General features: G+C 42.0%; 1 protein-coding gene across 1 annotated transcript in view; it reads left to right on the forward strand.

Annotated features, from left to right (window-relative positions):
- The first annotated feature begins 281 nt into the window (after positions 1–281).
- Positions 282–14,373, forward strand: part of LOC139226638 (myosin-4-like) — a 29,503-nt gene continuing 15,411 nt past the window's right edge. The window contains exons 1-11 of the mRNA XM_070857532.1: positions 282–322; positions 1,398–1,613; positions 1,721–1,864; positions 1,946–2,102; positions 2,255–2,282; positions 2,420–2,531; positions 2,647–2,739; positions 2,912–2,975; positions 3,078–3,176; positions 6,285–6,388; positions 9,432–9,570. Of these exons, the coding sequence (XP_070713633.1) occupies positions 1,413–1,613; positions 1,721–1,864; positions 1,946–2,102; positions 2,255–2,282; positions 2,420–2,531; positions 2,647–2,739; positions 2,912–2,975; positions 3,078–3,176; positions 6,285–6,388; positions 9,432–9,570 (1,141 nt within the window). The 5' untranslated portion in view covers positions 282–322; positions 1,398–1,412. The remainder of the gene's footprint in view (positions 323–1,397; positions 1,614–1,720; positions 1,865–1,945; positions 2,103–2,254; positions 2,283–2,419; positions 2,532–2,646; positions 2,740–2,911; positions 2,976–3,077; positions 3,177–6,284; positions 6,389–9,431; positions 9,571–14,373) is intronic.

Here is a 14,373-nt window from a genome sequence, read left to right on the forward strand (position 1 = left end):
TGTCCAGAGAACACAGAAAGCTGCTGGTGTCCCACCATCAGGGTAAGTTTCTCACTAATTTTCTTCATCTTAATTGGGGTACTAATATCTTTTTTCAGTGAAACAGAGGGAGTGAGGACCTCATCAAGTTATGCAAACTATTATATTATATAACAGAAGAAATCAATCCAGAAAATTCTCTCAAAATAAGTAAAGGCCAAAGAACATAAATGTAATTGATACATTTAAATCAGATGCAAGAAGTAAAATTAATTTATCGATTATGTTGTTTCTTTTACTAGAATTGCTGTGGAGGATTTTTTCTTGCCTGGGATTGATTAAGGTAACGGATGTTAAGACAAGCAAATGTAAACTACATTTCTTAAATAGAAAACTGATCAGAAAAGTCTAATACCATTGTTTGAAATTGAGTTGATTGTAAATGTTGGTTATCTTTCAGACACAGATCGTCAAGTTCAATTACATGTTAATTAGACTTTAATGACGCCTCAACTGGTTGTTATCCAATACCGCACTGCAGGCAGCTGGGTCAGCATCGATAAACACAGCATTGCGGAGCAGTTCAATGCCATATAAATACCCCACATACATTCTATGAAACAATGGCGGGACGATCTTCATTTCCTGCAATTTCAAAATCACTTACACAGAAATATTACGTAACGTGCCTATGTAATTTACTTTACATTGTTTAAATCACATTGGCGACCTAAACATACAGGCAAATTAACATTACATTCAAAAATGTATGTTAACATGGGATTTTCGAAATCTTGTTTGCAGCACTATTAAATTAAAATGGTACAATTGCACTAGTTTTGAATACTGAAAACCACATTCGGCCTTATGGGAATAATTTGCATGGGGAAGACCAAAGACACGTTTTTGTTAGCTTATTAAAAATAGACTACCAGGAAAATGCCAACAATATGTTTTATAGGAGAAACAACTAACCGGAATCTGATACTAATACATCGTTCATCAAGGCTATTTAAACAGTTTTATAGTCTTAAACACGTAAACTATATTTTGCAATCAGGTGTCAGTGAAATCGTAAAAAACACCAACTATTTGAAAGAGTTAAAAAACTTACACTAAATTATAAAGGATACTTAGTGGACCTCGCAAATACAAAAACGATTCATAACATGCTATGAAAGTAATTATACGTCATGAATTACTGCGACATGGAAAACAAAAACAAGACATCATCACAATTTAGAAATAAATCGATAGGAATTGATTTTTCCCTAAAAGCAATAGCTAATTAAATTAAGTTCAAATATGAGCTATCTTGCTTTCTGATAAACAAAGGAATTATTTATTCGTGTCAAGAAGTAATGCCCTGAAATATGCTGGATTTGTTCGGGATCACTTTATGGATGTACATATTTCAGCAATAAAACGACGCCATGGGGGACGCGGAAATGGCAGTGTTTGGAAAGGCGGCGCAGTTTTTGCGTAAGACTGATAAGGAAAGAGTGGAAGCTCAGAATCGACCATTCGATGCAAAAACTGCCTGCTATGCCCCCGACGATAAAGAATTGTACGTTAAAGGTATCGTCAAGAGCAAGGACGGTGGCAAAGCCACGGTGGAAACCGAGGACAAGAGGGTCAGTTGAAAATTTAAAAATAAATAAATAATTCTGAAAAGTTTTGTTGCCTTCATAAAAGCCACATATCGTTAAATAACATGATAGGTCTGTCGATTATTTTTCAGACCGTAACTGTTAAAGAAGACTTAGTCCTCCCAATGAACCCTCCAAAATTCGATAAAGTCGAGGACATGGTCATGATGACCCACCTGAATGAAGCCTCTGTGTTGTATAACCTCAAAGAGCGTTACGCAGCCTGGATGATCTACGTAAGTACAATAGCTTCAGATTGCAAAATGAAAACGATAATTGAATAATTAATAGACCTTAATTCCTTTCTCCGACTTTAGACCTACTCTGGGCTGTTCTGTGTCACTGTAAACCCCTACAAGTGGTTGCCAGTGTACGATCCCGAGGTCGTGTCTGGTTACAGAGGCAAGAAACGTCAAGAGGCTCCTCCCCACATCTTCTCCATCTCTGACAATGCTTATCAGGCCATGTCAACCGGTAAGTATGTAAGTTTTTCTTATAGTTCTTTTTTGCTGTCTAGTCTGAATTATTCTTGATTCTCGTTGAACCCAGAATCACGGAACAAAGTTATACAACATTCTCTCTGTTGTCTGAACTGAACGTTGATCTTGTGATCGTCTTATTTACAGATCGTGAAAACCAGTCCATCTTGATCACGTAAGTGTTGCTGGTTTAATATATCCCCCTGGATGTTGGTTGTTATCTGATAGAAATCTAATCGACTCCAGTCTGTTAAATAGTTTGTTGGGGCGGTAATTGTTGATTTCTTCATTTTCTACTCCCACCTCTTGCAGCGGAGAATCTGGCGCTGGAAAGACTGTGAACACGAAACGTGTCATCCAGTACTTTGCATCAGTTGCATGCACTTCTGACAAGAAGAAGGAGGATCAACCTGGGAAGATACAGGTAAGACAAAACTGATACAGGATACAATAAAATGTGGTAACTTCTTGTTTAGCTGTAATGTATTTCTTCACTTGCTAAATGCTCCGACTCGTGGTAATCAAAAGTATTTCTGCAGGGGTCCCTGGAGGATCAAATCATCCAGGCTAACCCGTTGCTGGAAGCCTTTGGTAATGCCAAAACAGTGAGAAATGACAACTCGTCTCGCTTCGTAAGTTTCTTGACTATTTCCTACAGTTGCATCTATTGCACCCTATAATGTGCACGATATTGATTAACAATCCAGTGTAACAATCAAGATTTTTCAATAACGCAATGATATTGTGCGCGTGTTGTGAAATCGTGTTTCAAATCTCAGACTTGAATAAACTTTACATTTCAAGGGTAAATTCATCAGAATTCACTTCGGTGCCACCGGGAAACTAGCTTCTGCTGATATTGAAACCTGTAAGTGCAACTAATTTGCAAATATCAGTCGTAAATCAAATGTTTGATAGGTCGATTAGTTCTTCAGTAAATCTACATTTGTATGTGTATATGTCTCTCCAGATCTACTGGAAAAATCCAGAGTAACATTCCAGCTGAAAGCTGAAAGGAGTTACCACATTTTCTACCAGATGATGACCAACCATAAGCCAGAAATTGTTGGTAAGGACGGATGTTTTATAATGTTGCTACCTTCTTTTTGTTCTCTGCTAACACAGGAACGATTAGTTCTAGCATAATGGCCTGGAATTTGCTGTCAGTGGAGAAGCGACAGCGATCGCTGCTGACCTTGAAGAAAGCTGCCCATAATGGTCTTGCGATCTCTGTGGCGCAAACTTGACCTTTCTCAACATTAATTTGATTGTCGTGCTGTCAAAGGAGGGCATCCAGTACTCAGCAGCAGTGGTGTCATCAAGCTATCTAAGTGGCCAATCACGTTGAAGAATTCTCAGACAGCCAAACAGTAAATAAAAAGCAACTTTTATCATTCACTTAGAATTTTTTTTACAGAAAGCAAAACAAATATTGGGACCTACACATGGGGTTAAGGTAGAAGCTGAAATATCATAACCAAACTTCGAACATATAGTTTTAATTATTTTTTAAATCTACCTAACTTTTATGATGAGGGAGAAATTTGACATTCCACAAATATAAAATTAATTTTTCAGGGCCAGAACAGTTGTTCAGCAAATATGCCATTAAAACTCCAGTAATACCGCTTCTCGGCCTTTTGGCTAAGATCATGCGTAACTGACCTGACAGGGGAGTAACCATGACCAGAAAGTGGTTCTCCCTGGATCAGGAAGGTGGTTCTCCTATGCTTTTTGGAAATAGGAGGTGGCTTGACCCATCCACCTCCAGTAATACCTCTTTCTACAAAGCGTAACTTTTTTTGGGTTGTTTGACAGTGATATTAGAGCAGAAAAGGGAAGTTTCTTCATTCAAGTAAGTGAATTCACTGATTGTATGGGGAGTTCCACAGCACAGCCTGTGGCGGAGCAGGGACTGACTGACCTTCAAGATTTCCACATTTGTCTGCGCATGGTCTAAATTCCAAAGTTACGGGCAGTTTCAGTGGGGATGTTGTTTTGTATGACAAGAGAAGCTTAGAATGGGATGCCTAGTTTGGCTATCCATTCGATGGCCTCCTGAGATGCCAAGTGGAGAAATGAAGTGCTGATGTGATGTGTTCCATGGTCTGGCACTCAAGACCACAGATGCACTTTGGTCGTCCCTCATCTTCTATTTGTGGAGCAGGAGGCCGCATCATCCAATGTTAACAGTTTTGCCATCATTACCACCACAAAATCCAGGCCATTATGATACATTCATGTTTACAATATACCTTTATCTCAGCCTTTCAATAGATCTATAGAAATAAAATCCTAATGTCACCCATATTAACTTAATATGTTACTTTCATACTTTTCAACTATCTCTGAGATCCCCCGGCATGCTCTCCTCCCTCCAGATGAGAGAGATGAGGTCTTGTATTGGCGCCAGCAGTGCCTTTCCGCCATACTTCAATGCCTCAGCAGGGATTCCGTCTGCACCCGTAGCCTTGTTGTTTTTAAGCTGTCTTTTGGCTTTTTCTACCTCGTGCAGTGTTGGGGTCTCACTGAGATGGTAGCGGGATGGAGTTGAGAACACTCGAGTTAAAGGCAGAGTCATGATTGAGGAGATCTTCGAAATGCTGCTTCCAGCGGACATGATTTTTGCAGCGCGACAGCTACAGGAAAAATGCAGGGAATAGCACCAGTCCTTATACATGGCCTTATTCGACAATACAAAGGCCTTTGACACTGTCAACCGGGAGGGTCTATGGAGCATCCTCCTCCATTTCGGATGCCCCCAAAAGTTAATTACCATCCTCCGTCTGCTCCACGACGACATGCAGACCATGATCCTTACCAAAGGATCCATCACACACCCCAATCTATGTCCAGACCGGGGTCAAACAGGGCTGCGTCATCGCCCCAACCCTCTTCTCAATCTTACTCGACGCCATGTTCCACCTCACAGTCAACAAACTCCCCGCTGGAGTGGAATTAAACTACAGAACCTATTCCAACCTGCGCCATCTCCAGGCCAGATCCAAAACCACCCTAACCTCTATCATCGAGCAACAGTACGCGGACGATGCCTGCATCTGCGCACATACAGAGGTTGAACTCTAGGACATAGTCGACTTATTTACTGAGGTGTACGAAAGCATGCTAAACATCCGTAAGACAAAGTCCTCCACCAGCCTGTCCTCATTGCACAGCACTGCCCCCCAGTCATCAAGATCCATGGCGTGGCCCTGGACACCATGGTCCACTTATAATATTGGGAGCCTCCTATCAACAAGAGCAGGCATCGACGATGAGATCCAACACCGCCTCCAGTGCGCCAGTGCAGCCTTCGACTGCCTGAGGAAAAGAATGTTTGAAGACCAGGCCCTCAAAACTGCCACCAAGCTCATGGTCTACAGGGCTGTAGTAATACCTGCCCTCCTGTATGGCTCAGAGACATGGACCATGTACAGTATATACACCTCAAGATCTGGAGAAATATCACCAACGATGTCTCCGCAAGATCCTACAAATCCCCTGGGAGGCGAGGCACACCAACATCAGCATCTTCATTCAGTGCATTGAAGCACTGACCACACTTGATCAGCTCCACTCGGCAGGCCACATAGTTCACATGCCAGACACAAGACTCCCAAAGCAAATGCTCTGCTCAGAGCTCCATCACGGCAAACGAGTCAAAGGTGGGCAGCGGAAACGCTACAAGGGCACCCTCAAAGCCTTCCTGATAAAGTACAACATCCCCACTGATACCCGGGATTCCCTGGCCCAAGATCACCCTAAGTGGAGGAAGTGCATTTGAAAGGGCGCTGAGCACCTCGAATCTCAATGCCGAGAGCATGTGGAAATCAATCGCAGGCAGCGGAAAGAGTGTGCGGCAAACCAGTCCCACCCGCCCCTTCCCTCAATGACTATCTGTCCCACCTGTGACAGAGTCTGTGGCTCTCCTATTGAACTGTTCAGCCAACAAAGAACTCACTTCAGGATTGGAAGCGAGTCTTCCTCGATTCCGAGGGACTGCCTATGATGATGATGAGTATAGCAACTACCAGAGCAATGTTGAATTAAACTGAATTTGACAAGCTGTCGAAATGGAAGCGGGGAAAACTAACTGTAAAATTGAGTGATACTTATGCTACCTTTCATTCGGTTAATCACATGTCTTTCTACAAAACATTTATTTTGTTTTCCTCAGAATCTTGTCTCATTACCACCAACCCCTATGATTATCCATTCATCAGCCAGGGTGAGATTACTGTCAAGAGTATTGATGATACAGAAGAATTGATGGCGACTGATGTGAGTATCAGCTGTACAACTTTATTTTTATTTTCTTAACCCAACTTGTGCATTGTAAAGCATGCACAGGTTTAGGCAGCGATAATCAATAATCCATTTTTGTCCCAGTGTCGATGATGGAACGGCGGTATATTTCCAAGTCAGCATGGTGTGTGACTTGGAAGGGAACTTCGAGGTGGTGGTGTTGCCATGCACCTACTGCCCTTGTCCTTCTAGGCATTAGAGGTTGTGGGTTTGGTAGGTGCTGTCAAAAAAACCTTGGCAAGTTGCTGCAGTGCATCTTGTAGATAGCACGCACTGTAGACATGTGTGCTGGTGGTAGAAACAGTGGTGTACATTTAAAGAGATATTTCACAACTCTCAAGAAAAATATATTCCAGTAAGGAGGAAAGGGTGCAAGAGAAAAGAAAGCCATCTGTGGCTAACTAAAGAAATAAAGGACGTTAACCGATTTAAAAACAAGAGCATACAAAGTGGCCAAAACTAGTGGGAGGACAGAAGATTGGGAAGCTTTTAAAAGGCAGCAAAGAATGAATAAAAAAATGATTAAGAAAGGGAAGATAGACTATGAAAGTAAATTAGTACAAAATATAAAAACAGTAAAAGTTCTATAGGTATATAAAAGGAAAAAGATTGGCTAAAGTAAATGTTGGTCCCTTAGAGTACGAGACCAGGGAATTAGTAATGGGGAACATAAAGATGACAGAAACTCTAAACAAGTATTTTGTATCAGTTTTTATGGTAGACGACACTAACAATATTCCAACAGTGGATAGTCAAGGGGCTATAGTGGGGGAGGAACTTAACACAATCAGAATCACTAAGGGGGCAGTGCTCAGTAAGATAATGGGACTAAAGGCAGATAAATCCCCTGGACCTGATGGCTTGCATCCTAGCGTCTTAAGAGAAGTAGCGGCAAGGATTGTGGATGCATTGGTTGTAATTTACCAAAATCCCTGGATTCTGGGGAGGTCCCAGCAGATTGGAAAACTGCAAATGTAATGCCCCTATTCAAAAAAGGAGGCAGACAAAATGCAAGAAACTCTAGACGAGTTAGCATAACATCTGTGGTTGAGAACATGTTGGAGTCCATTATTAAAGAAGCAGTAACAGGACATTTGGAAAAGCAAAATTTGGTCAGGCAAAGTCAACATGGATTTATGAAGGGGAAGGCATGTTTGACAAATTTATTGGAATTCTTTGAGGATGTAACAAACAGGGTGGATAAAGGGGAACCAATGGATGTGGTGTATTTGGACTTCCAGAAGGCAACTGACAAGATGCCACACAAAAGATTACTGCACAAGATAAAAGTTCACGGGGTTGGGGGTAATATATTAGCATGGAAAGAAGATTGGCTGAAAAACAGAAAACAGAGAGTCGGGATAAATGGTTCATTCTCTGGCTGGCAATCAGTAACTAGTGGGGTGCCGCAGGGATCAGTGCTGGGACCCCAACTCTTTACAATCTATATTAATGACTTGAAAGAGGGGACTGAGTGTAACGAAGCCAAGTTTGCTGATGATACAAAGATGGAAGGAAGGGTAATGTCTGAGGAGGACATAAAGAGGCTCCAGGAGGACATAGACAGGTTAAGTGAGTGGGCAAGAATTTGGCAGATGGAGTATAATGTTGGAAAGTGTGAGGTCATGCACTTTGGCAGAAAAAAAATCAAAGAGCAAGTTATTATTTAAATGGAGAAAGATTGCAAAATGCTGCAGTACAGCGAGACCTGGGGGTACTTGTGCATGAAACACAAAAGGTTAATATGCAGGTACAGCAAGTGATCAGGAAGGCCAATGGAATATTGGCCTTTATTGCAAAGGGGATGGAGTATAAAAGCAGGGAAGTCTTGTTACAGCTGTACAGGGTATTGGTGAGGCCACACCTGGAATACTGCGTGCAGTTTTGGTTTCCATATTTACGAAAGGATATACTTGCTTTGGAGGTAGTTCAGAGAAGGTTCACAAGGTTGATTCCAGGGATGAGTGGGTTGACTTATGAGGAAAGGTTGAGCAGGTTGGGCCTCTACTCATTGGAATTCAGAAGAATGAGAGGTGATCTTAGCGAAACGTATAAGGTTATGAGGGGGCTGGACAAGGTGGATGCAGAGAGGATGTTTCCACTGGTGAGTGAGCCTAGAACTAGAGGGCACGATCTTAGGATAAGGGGCCGCCCATTTAGAACTGAGATGAGAAATTGCTTCTCTCAGAGGGTTGTGAATCTGTGGAATTCGCTGCCTCAGAGAACTGTGGAAGCTGCGACATTAAATAAATTTAAGTCAGAAATAGACAGTTTCTTAAATGATAAGGGAATAAGGGATTATGGGGAGCGAGCAGGGAAGTGGAACTAACTCCATGATCAGATCAGCCATGATCTTATTGAATGGCGGAGCAGGCTCGAGTAGCCTTATAGCCTACTCCTCCTATTTCTTATGTTCTTATGTTGATGCCATACCTGGTCAAATGCTGCCTTGATTTCAAGGTCAGTCTCTCTTACCACACCTCTGGAATTCAGTTTTTTTTTCCATGTTTGGACCGAGGCTGTAATGAGGTCTGGAGCCGAGTGGTCCTGGCAGAACCCAAACTGAACATCGGTGAGCAGCTTACTGGGGAGTAAGTGCTGCTTAATAGCACTGTTGACGACCCCTTTTGCTGATGATTGGGAGTAGGCTGATGGGGTGTGAATTGGACTGTCAGCTGTACGTCTTTATTTGTATTTTCTTATCCTGACTCATGCATCATAAGACATGTACATATTTAGGCAACCAGCACCAATAATCCATTTTTCCAATTAAAGTGCACACGTATAGAGAGAAGATACTTTAGAATGTAAGTAAATAGTGATAATTAAGAAAGGTGATGCTAGCAGTGTTATCCACACTGTCAGTAAAGAAAAGAACATTTTGAAATTTTTGAGGTAGAAGTCCCAGCATCAAAACGTTTTAAAGTAAATTTCAAAAGTTTCAACAACGAAGTAGGAAAAACTGTTTCAGTATATTAGTCTTGCTGTTGGATTCTAAGTCTATTGTTTTGATTTAAAGAGTGCTATCGATATCCTGGGCTTCGTAATTGATGAGAAATGGGGCATCTACAAACTCACTGGTGCAGTCATGCACTTTGGTAACATGAAATTCAAGCAAAAACAGCGTGAAGAGCAGGCTGAGCCCGATGGCACAGAAGGTAACAGTTTCATACGTCTCACTTCACTGCAGTATTTACTAACATTTATATATTCAAAATAATAGTGCTGAAATTGCAGTCGGAGGCATATCTCCGGAGTGAAATATTTCTGCACCTACCTGCTGTCATCCAAGCTGCAGAGAGTTTGGGTCTCAGGCCTCCATGCGTATGGCAGCGTAAAGACTCACAGATCCCAGGGACAAAGCTGGTTTAGAAGCATCCCTGGGATAATGTGGGCCCAGATCTCCAATGAGAAAGGAGGATTCCATTGCAGTCATTTAGGAATGGAATTCCCAAATAATTAAATAATTTAGACAATTCAAATAAATATAAATATTCTGAATTTCATTATTGTTCATAGCTCCCTTCATTACACCAACTGCAATAAAAAAAGTGAAAAATAATTTGAAACATTTTAATCTTTAAGTTTTACTTTCGGTTTGTATGATCTGTCAAGACATCTTGACAGATCGCAAGTTCCACATTTCATGCATGTGGAAGTTGCTGAGCCTGTCAGAAGGGTTACGATAATGTATGCTGCGCGTTTTCAGGGCCAATGTTTGAAATCAAATGCATAGTTAATTTCAATGTGCAGTCGAAACAGTTTTGAAGTTGTATGGTAATGTTTTGGAACCATATTTTATATGGAATTAATATTAAATTTGGAAGGTATTGCCACATCTCCTGTATTAGTCTTGTGGTCTTTATGCTTGTGGCATAGTATTGGGGTCTTTTAGACTAATTATATTGCAGAGATAGAGAAACATAGAAACATAGAAAATAGGTGCAGGAGTAAGCCATTCGGCTCTTCGAGCCTGCAATATGATCATGGCTGATCATGCAACTTCAGTACCACATTCCTGCTTTCTCTCCATACCCCTTGAGTCCTTTAGCCGTAAGGGCCACATCTAACTCCTTTTTGAATATATCTAACAAACTGGCCTCAACAACTTTCTGTGGTAGAGAATTCCACAGGTTCACAATTCTCTGAGTGAAGAAGTTTCTCCTCATCTCGGTCCTAAATGGCTTACCCCTTATTCTTACACTGTGACCCCTGGTTCTGGACTTCCCCAACATCGGGAACATTCTTCCTGCATCTAACCTGTCCAATCCCATCAGAATTTTATATGTTTCTATGAGATCCCCTCTCATTCTTCTAAATTCCAGTGAATATAAGCCTAGTCGATCCAGTCTTTCTTCATATGTCAGTCCTGCCATCCCAGGAAACAGTCTGGTGAACGTTCGCTGCACTCCCTCAATAGCAAGAATGTCCTTCAGCAGATTAGGAGAGCAAAACTGAACACAATATTCAAGGTGTGGCCTCACCAAGGCCCTGTACAATTGCAGTAGGACCTCCCTACACCTATACTCAAATCCTCTTGCTATGAAGCTCAACATACCATTTGCCTTCTTCATCGCCTGCTGTACCTGCATGCCAACTTTCAATGACTAATGTACCATGACACCCAGGTCTCGTTGCACCTCCCCTTTTCCTAATCTGTCATCATTCAGATAATATTCTGCCTTCCTGTTTTTGTCACCAAAGTGGATAACCTCACATTTATCTACATTATACTGCATCTGCCATGCATTTGCCCACTCACCTAACCTGTCCAAGTCACCCTGCAGTCTCTTAGCATCCTCCTCACAGCTCACAGTGCCACCCAGCTTAGTGTCATCTGCAAACTTGGAGATATTACATTCAAATCCTTCATCCAAGTCATTAATGTATATTGTAAAAAGCTGGGCTCCCAGCACTGAACTTGTGGTACCCCACTAGTCACTGCCTGCTATTCTGAAAAGGACCCATTTATTCCTACTCTTTGCTTCCTGTCTGCCAACCAGTTTTCTATCCACATCAACACATTATCCCCAATACCACATGCTTTAATTTTGCACACTAATCTCTTGTGTGGGACCTTGTCAAAAGCCTTTTGAAAGTCCAGCTACACCAAATCCACTGGTTCTCCCTTGTCTACTCTACTAGTTACATCATCAAAAAATTCTAGAAGATTTGTCAAGCACGATTTCCCTTTCATAAATGCATGCTGACTTGGACCGATCCTGTCACTGCTTTCCAAATGCGCTGCTATTGTATCTTTAATAATTGATTCCAACATTTTCCTTACTCCTGGTCAGGCTAACCGGTCTATAATTCCCAGCTTTCTCTCTCCCTCCTTTTTTAAAAAGTGGGGTTACATTAGCTACCCTCCAATCCATAGGAACTGACCCAGAGTCTATAGAATGTTGGAAAAGGATCACCAATGCATCCACTATTTCTAGGGCCACTTCCTTAAGTACTCTGGGATGCAGACTATCAGGCCCTGGGGATTTATCGGCCTTCAATCCCATCAATTTCGCTAACACAATTTCCTGACTAATAAGGATTTCCTTCAATTCCTCCTTCTCGCTAGACCCTCGGTCCTCTAGTATTTCCAGAAGGTTATTTGTGTCTTCCTTAGTGAAGACAGAATCAAAGTATTTGTTCAATTGGTCAGCCATTTCCTTGTTCGTCATTATAAATTCACCTGATTCTGACTGCAAGGGACTTACGTTTGTCTTCACATATCTATAGAAGTTTTTGCAGTCAGTTTTTAATGTTCCCTGCAAGCTTACTTTCATATTCTATTTTCCCCCTGTTAATTAAACCCTTTGTCCTCCTCTGATGAATTCTAAATTTCTCCCAGTCCTCAGGTTTGCTGCTTTTTCTGGCCAATTTATATGCCTCTTCTTTGGATTTAACATTATCCCTAATTTCCCTTGTTAGCCATGGTTGAGCCACCTTCCCGGTTTTATTTTTACGCAAGATAGGGATGTACAATTGTTGAAGTTCATCCATGTGATCTTTAAATGTCTGCCATTGCCTATCCACCGTCAATACTTTAATTATCATTCGCCAATCTATCCTAGCCAATTCATGTCTCATACCATCGAAGTTAACTTTCTTTAAGTTCAGGACCCTAGTCTCTGACTTAGCTGTGTCACTCTCCATCTTAATGAAGAATTCTACCATATTATGGTCACTCTTCCCCAAGCGGCCTCGCACAAGATTGCTAATTAATCCTCTCTCATTACACAACACCCAGTCTAGGATGGCCAGCTCTCTAGTTGGTTCCTCGACATATTGATCGAGAAAACCTTCCCTTATAAACTCCAGGAAAACCTCCTCCACTGTATTGCTACAAGTTTGTTTAGCCCAATCTATATGTAGATTAAAGTCCCCCATGACAACTGCTGTACCTTTATTGCACGCATCGTTAATTTCTTGTTTGATGCCATCCCCAACCTCACCAATACTGTTTGGTGGTCTGTACACAACTCCCACTAACGTTTTCTGCCAGTTGGTGTTCCGTAGCTCTACTCATACAGATTCCACATCATCAAAGCTAACGTCCTTCCTTACTATTGCGTTAATCTCCTCTTTCTTTAACCAGCAACGCTACCCCACCTCCTCTTCCTTTCTGTCTATCCTTCCTGAATATTGAATATATTGAGTTCCCAGCCTTGGTCATCCTGGAGTCATGTATTCGGAATCCCAATTACATCGTATCGGTTAACAGCTATCTGCGCAGTTAATTCATCCATCTTATTACGAATGCTTCTCGCATTGAGACACAGAGCCTTCAGGCTTGTTTTTTTTAACACTCTTTGTCCTTTTAGAATTATGTAGTAATGCGGCCCTTTTTAATTTTTGCCTTTGATTTCTCTGCCCTCCACTTTTCCTTATCTCCTTTCTACCTTTTGCTTCTGCCCCCATTTTACTTCCCTCTGTCTCCCTGCATAGATTCCCATCCCCCTGCTATATTAGTTTTAAACCTCCCCAACAGCACTAGCAAACAATCCCCCAGGACATTGGTTTCGGTCCTGCCCAGGTGCAGAATGTCCTGTTTGTACTGATCCCACCTCCCCCAGAATCGGTTCCAATGTCCCAAGAATTTGAATCCCTCCCACTTGCCCCATTCCTCAAGACACGTATTCATTTTAACTATCCTGCTATGTCTACTCTGATTAGCATGTGGCACTGGTAGCAATCCTGAGATTACTACCTTTGAGGTCCTACTTTTTAATTTAACTCCTAGCTCCCTAAATTCAGCTTGTAGGACCTCATTCCGTTTTTTACCTATATTGTTTGTACCTATATGCACCACGACAACTGGCTGTTCACCCTCCCCCTCCAGAATGCCCTGCAGCCACTCCGAGACATCCTTGACCCTTGCACCAGGGAGGCAACATACCGTCCTGGAGTTTCGATTGCGGCCGCAGAAACGCCTATTTATTCCCCTTAAAATAGAATACCCTACCACTATAGCTCTTCTACTCATTTTCCTGCCCACCTGTGCAGCAGAGCCACCCATGATGCCATGAACTTGGCTGCTGCTGCCTTCCCCTGATGAGCAATCACCCCCAACAGTATCGAAAGTGGTACTTCTGTTTTGGAGGGAGATGACTGCTGGGGACTCCTGCACTACCTTCCTACTCCTGCTCTGCCTGATGGTCACCCATCCGCTATCTGCCTTTGTAACCTTTACCTGCGATGTGACCAACTTACTAAACGCGCTATTCACGACATCCTCAGCATCGCGGATGCTCCAGAGTGAATCCATGCGCAGCTCCAGTGCCGCAATGAGAGATGATGGGAGCTGCAGCTGGATACACTTCCTGCACACCTAGTAGTCAGGGACACTTGAATTCCCAAATAGCACAGGAGTAGCATGACATGGGTCTGGGCTCTCCTGCCATGACTTAACCTTAAATTAACTTAATTTGGCAACAATGCCAAAGGTTTCTTACTGATAAGAAAAA

The sequence above is a fragment of the Pristiophorus japonicus genome, chromosome 16, assembly GCF_044704955.1.
Source record: "Pristiophorus japonicus isolate sPriJap1 chromosome 16, sPriJap1.hap1, whole genome shotgun sequence".
NCBI classification, from domain to species: domain Eukaryota; kingdom Metazoa; phylum Chordata; class Chondrichthyes; family Pristiophoridae; genus Pristiophorus; species Pristiophorus japonicus.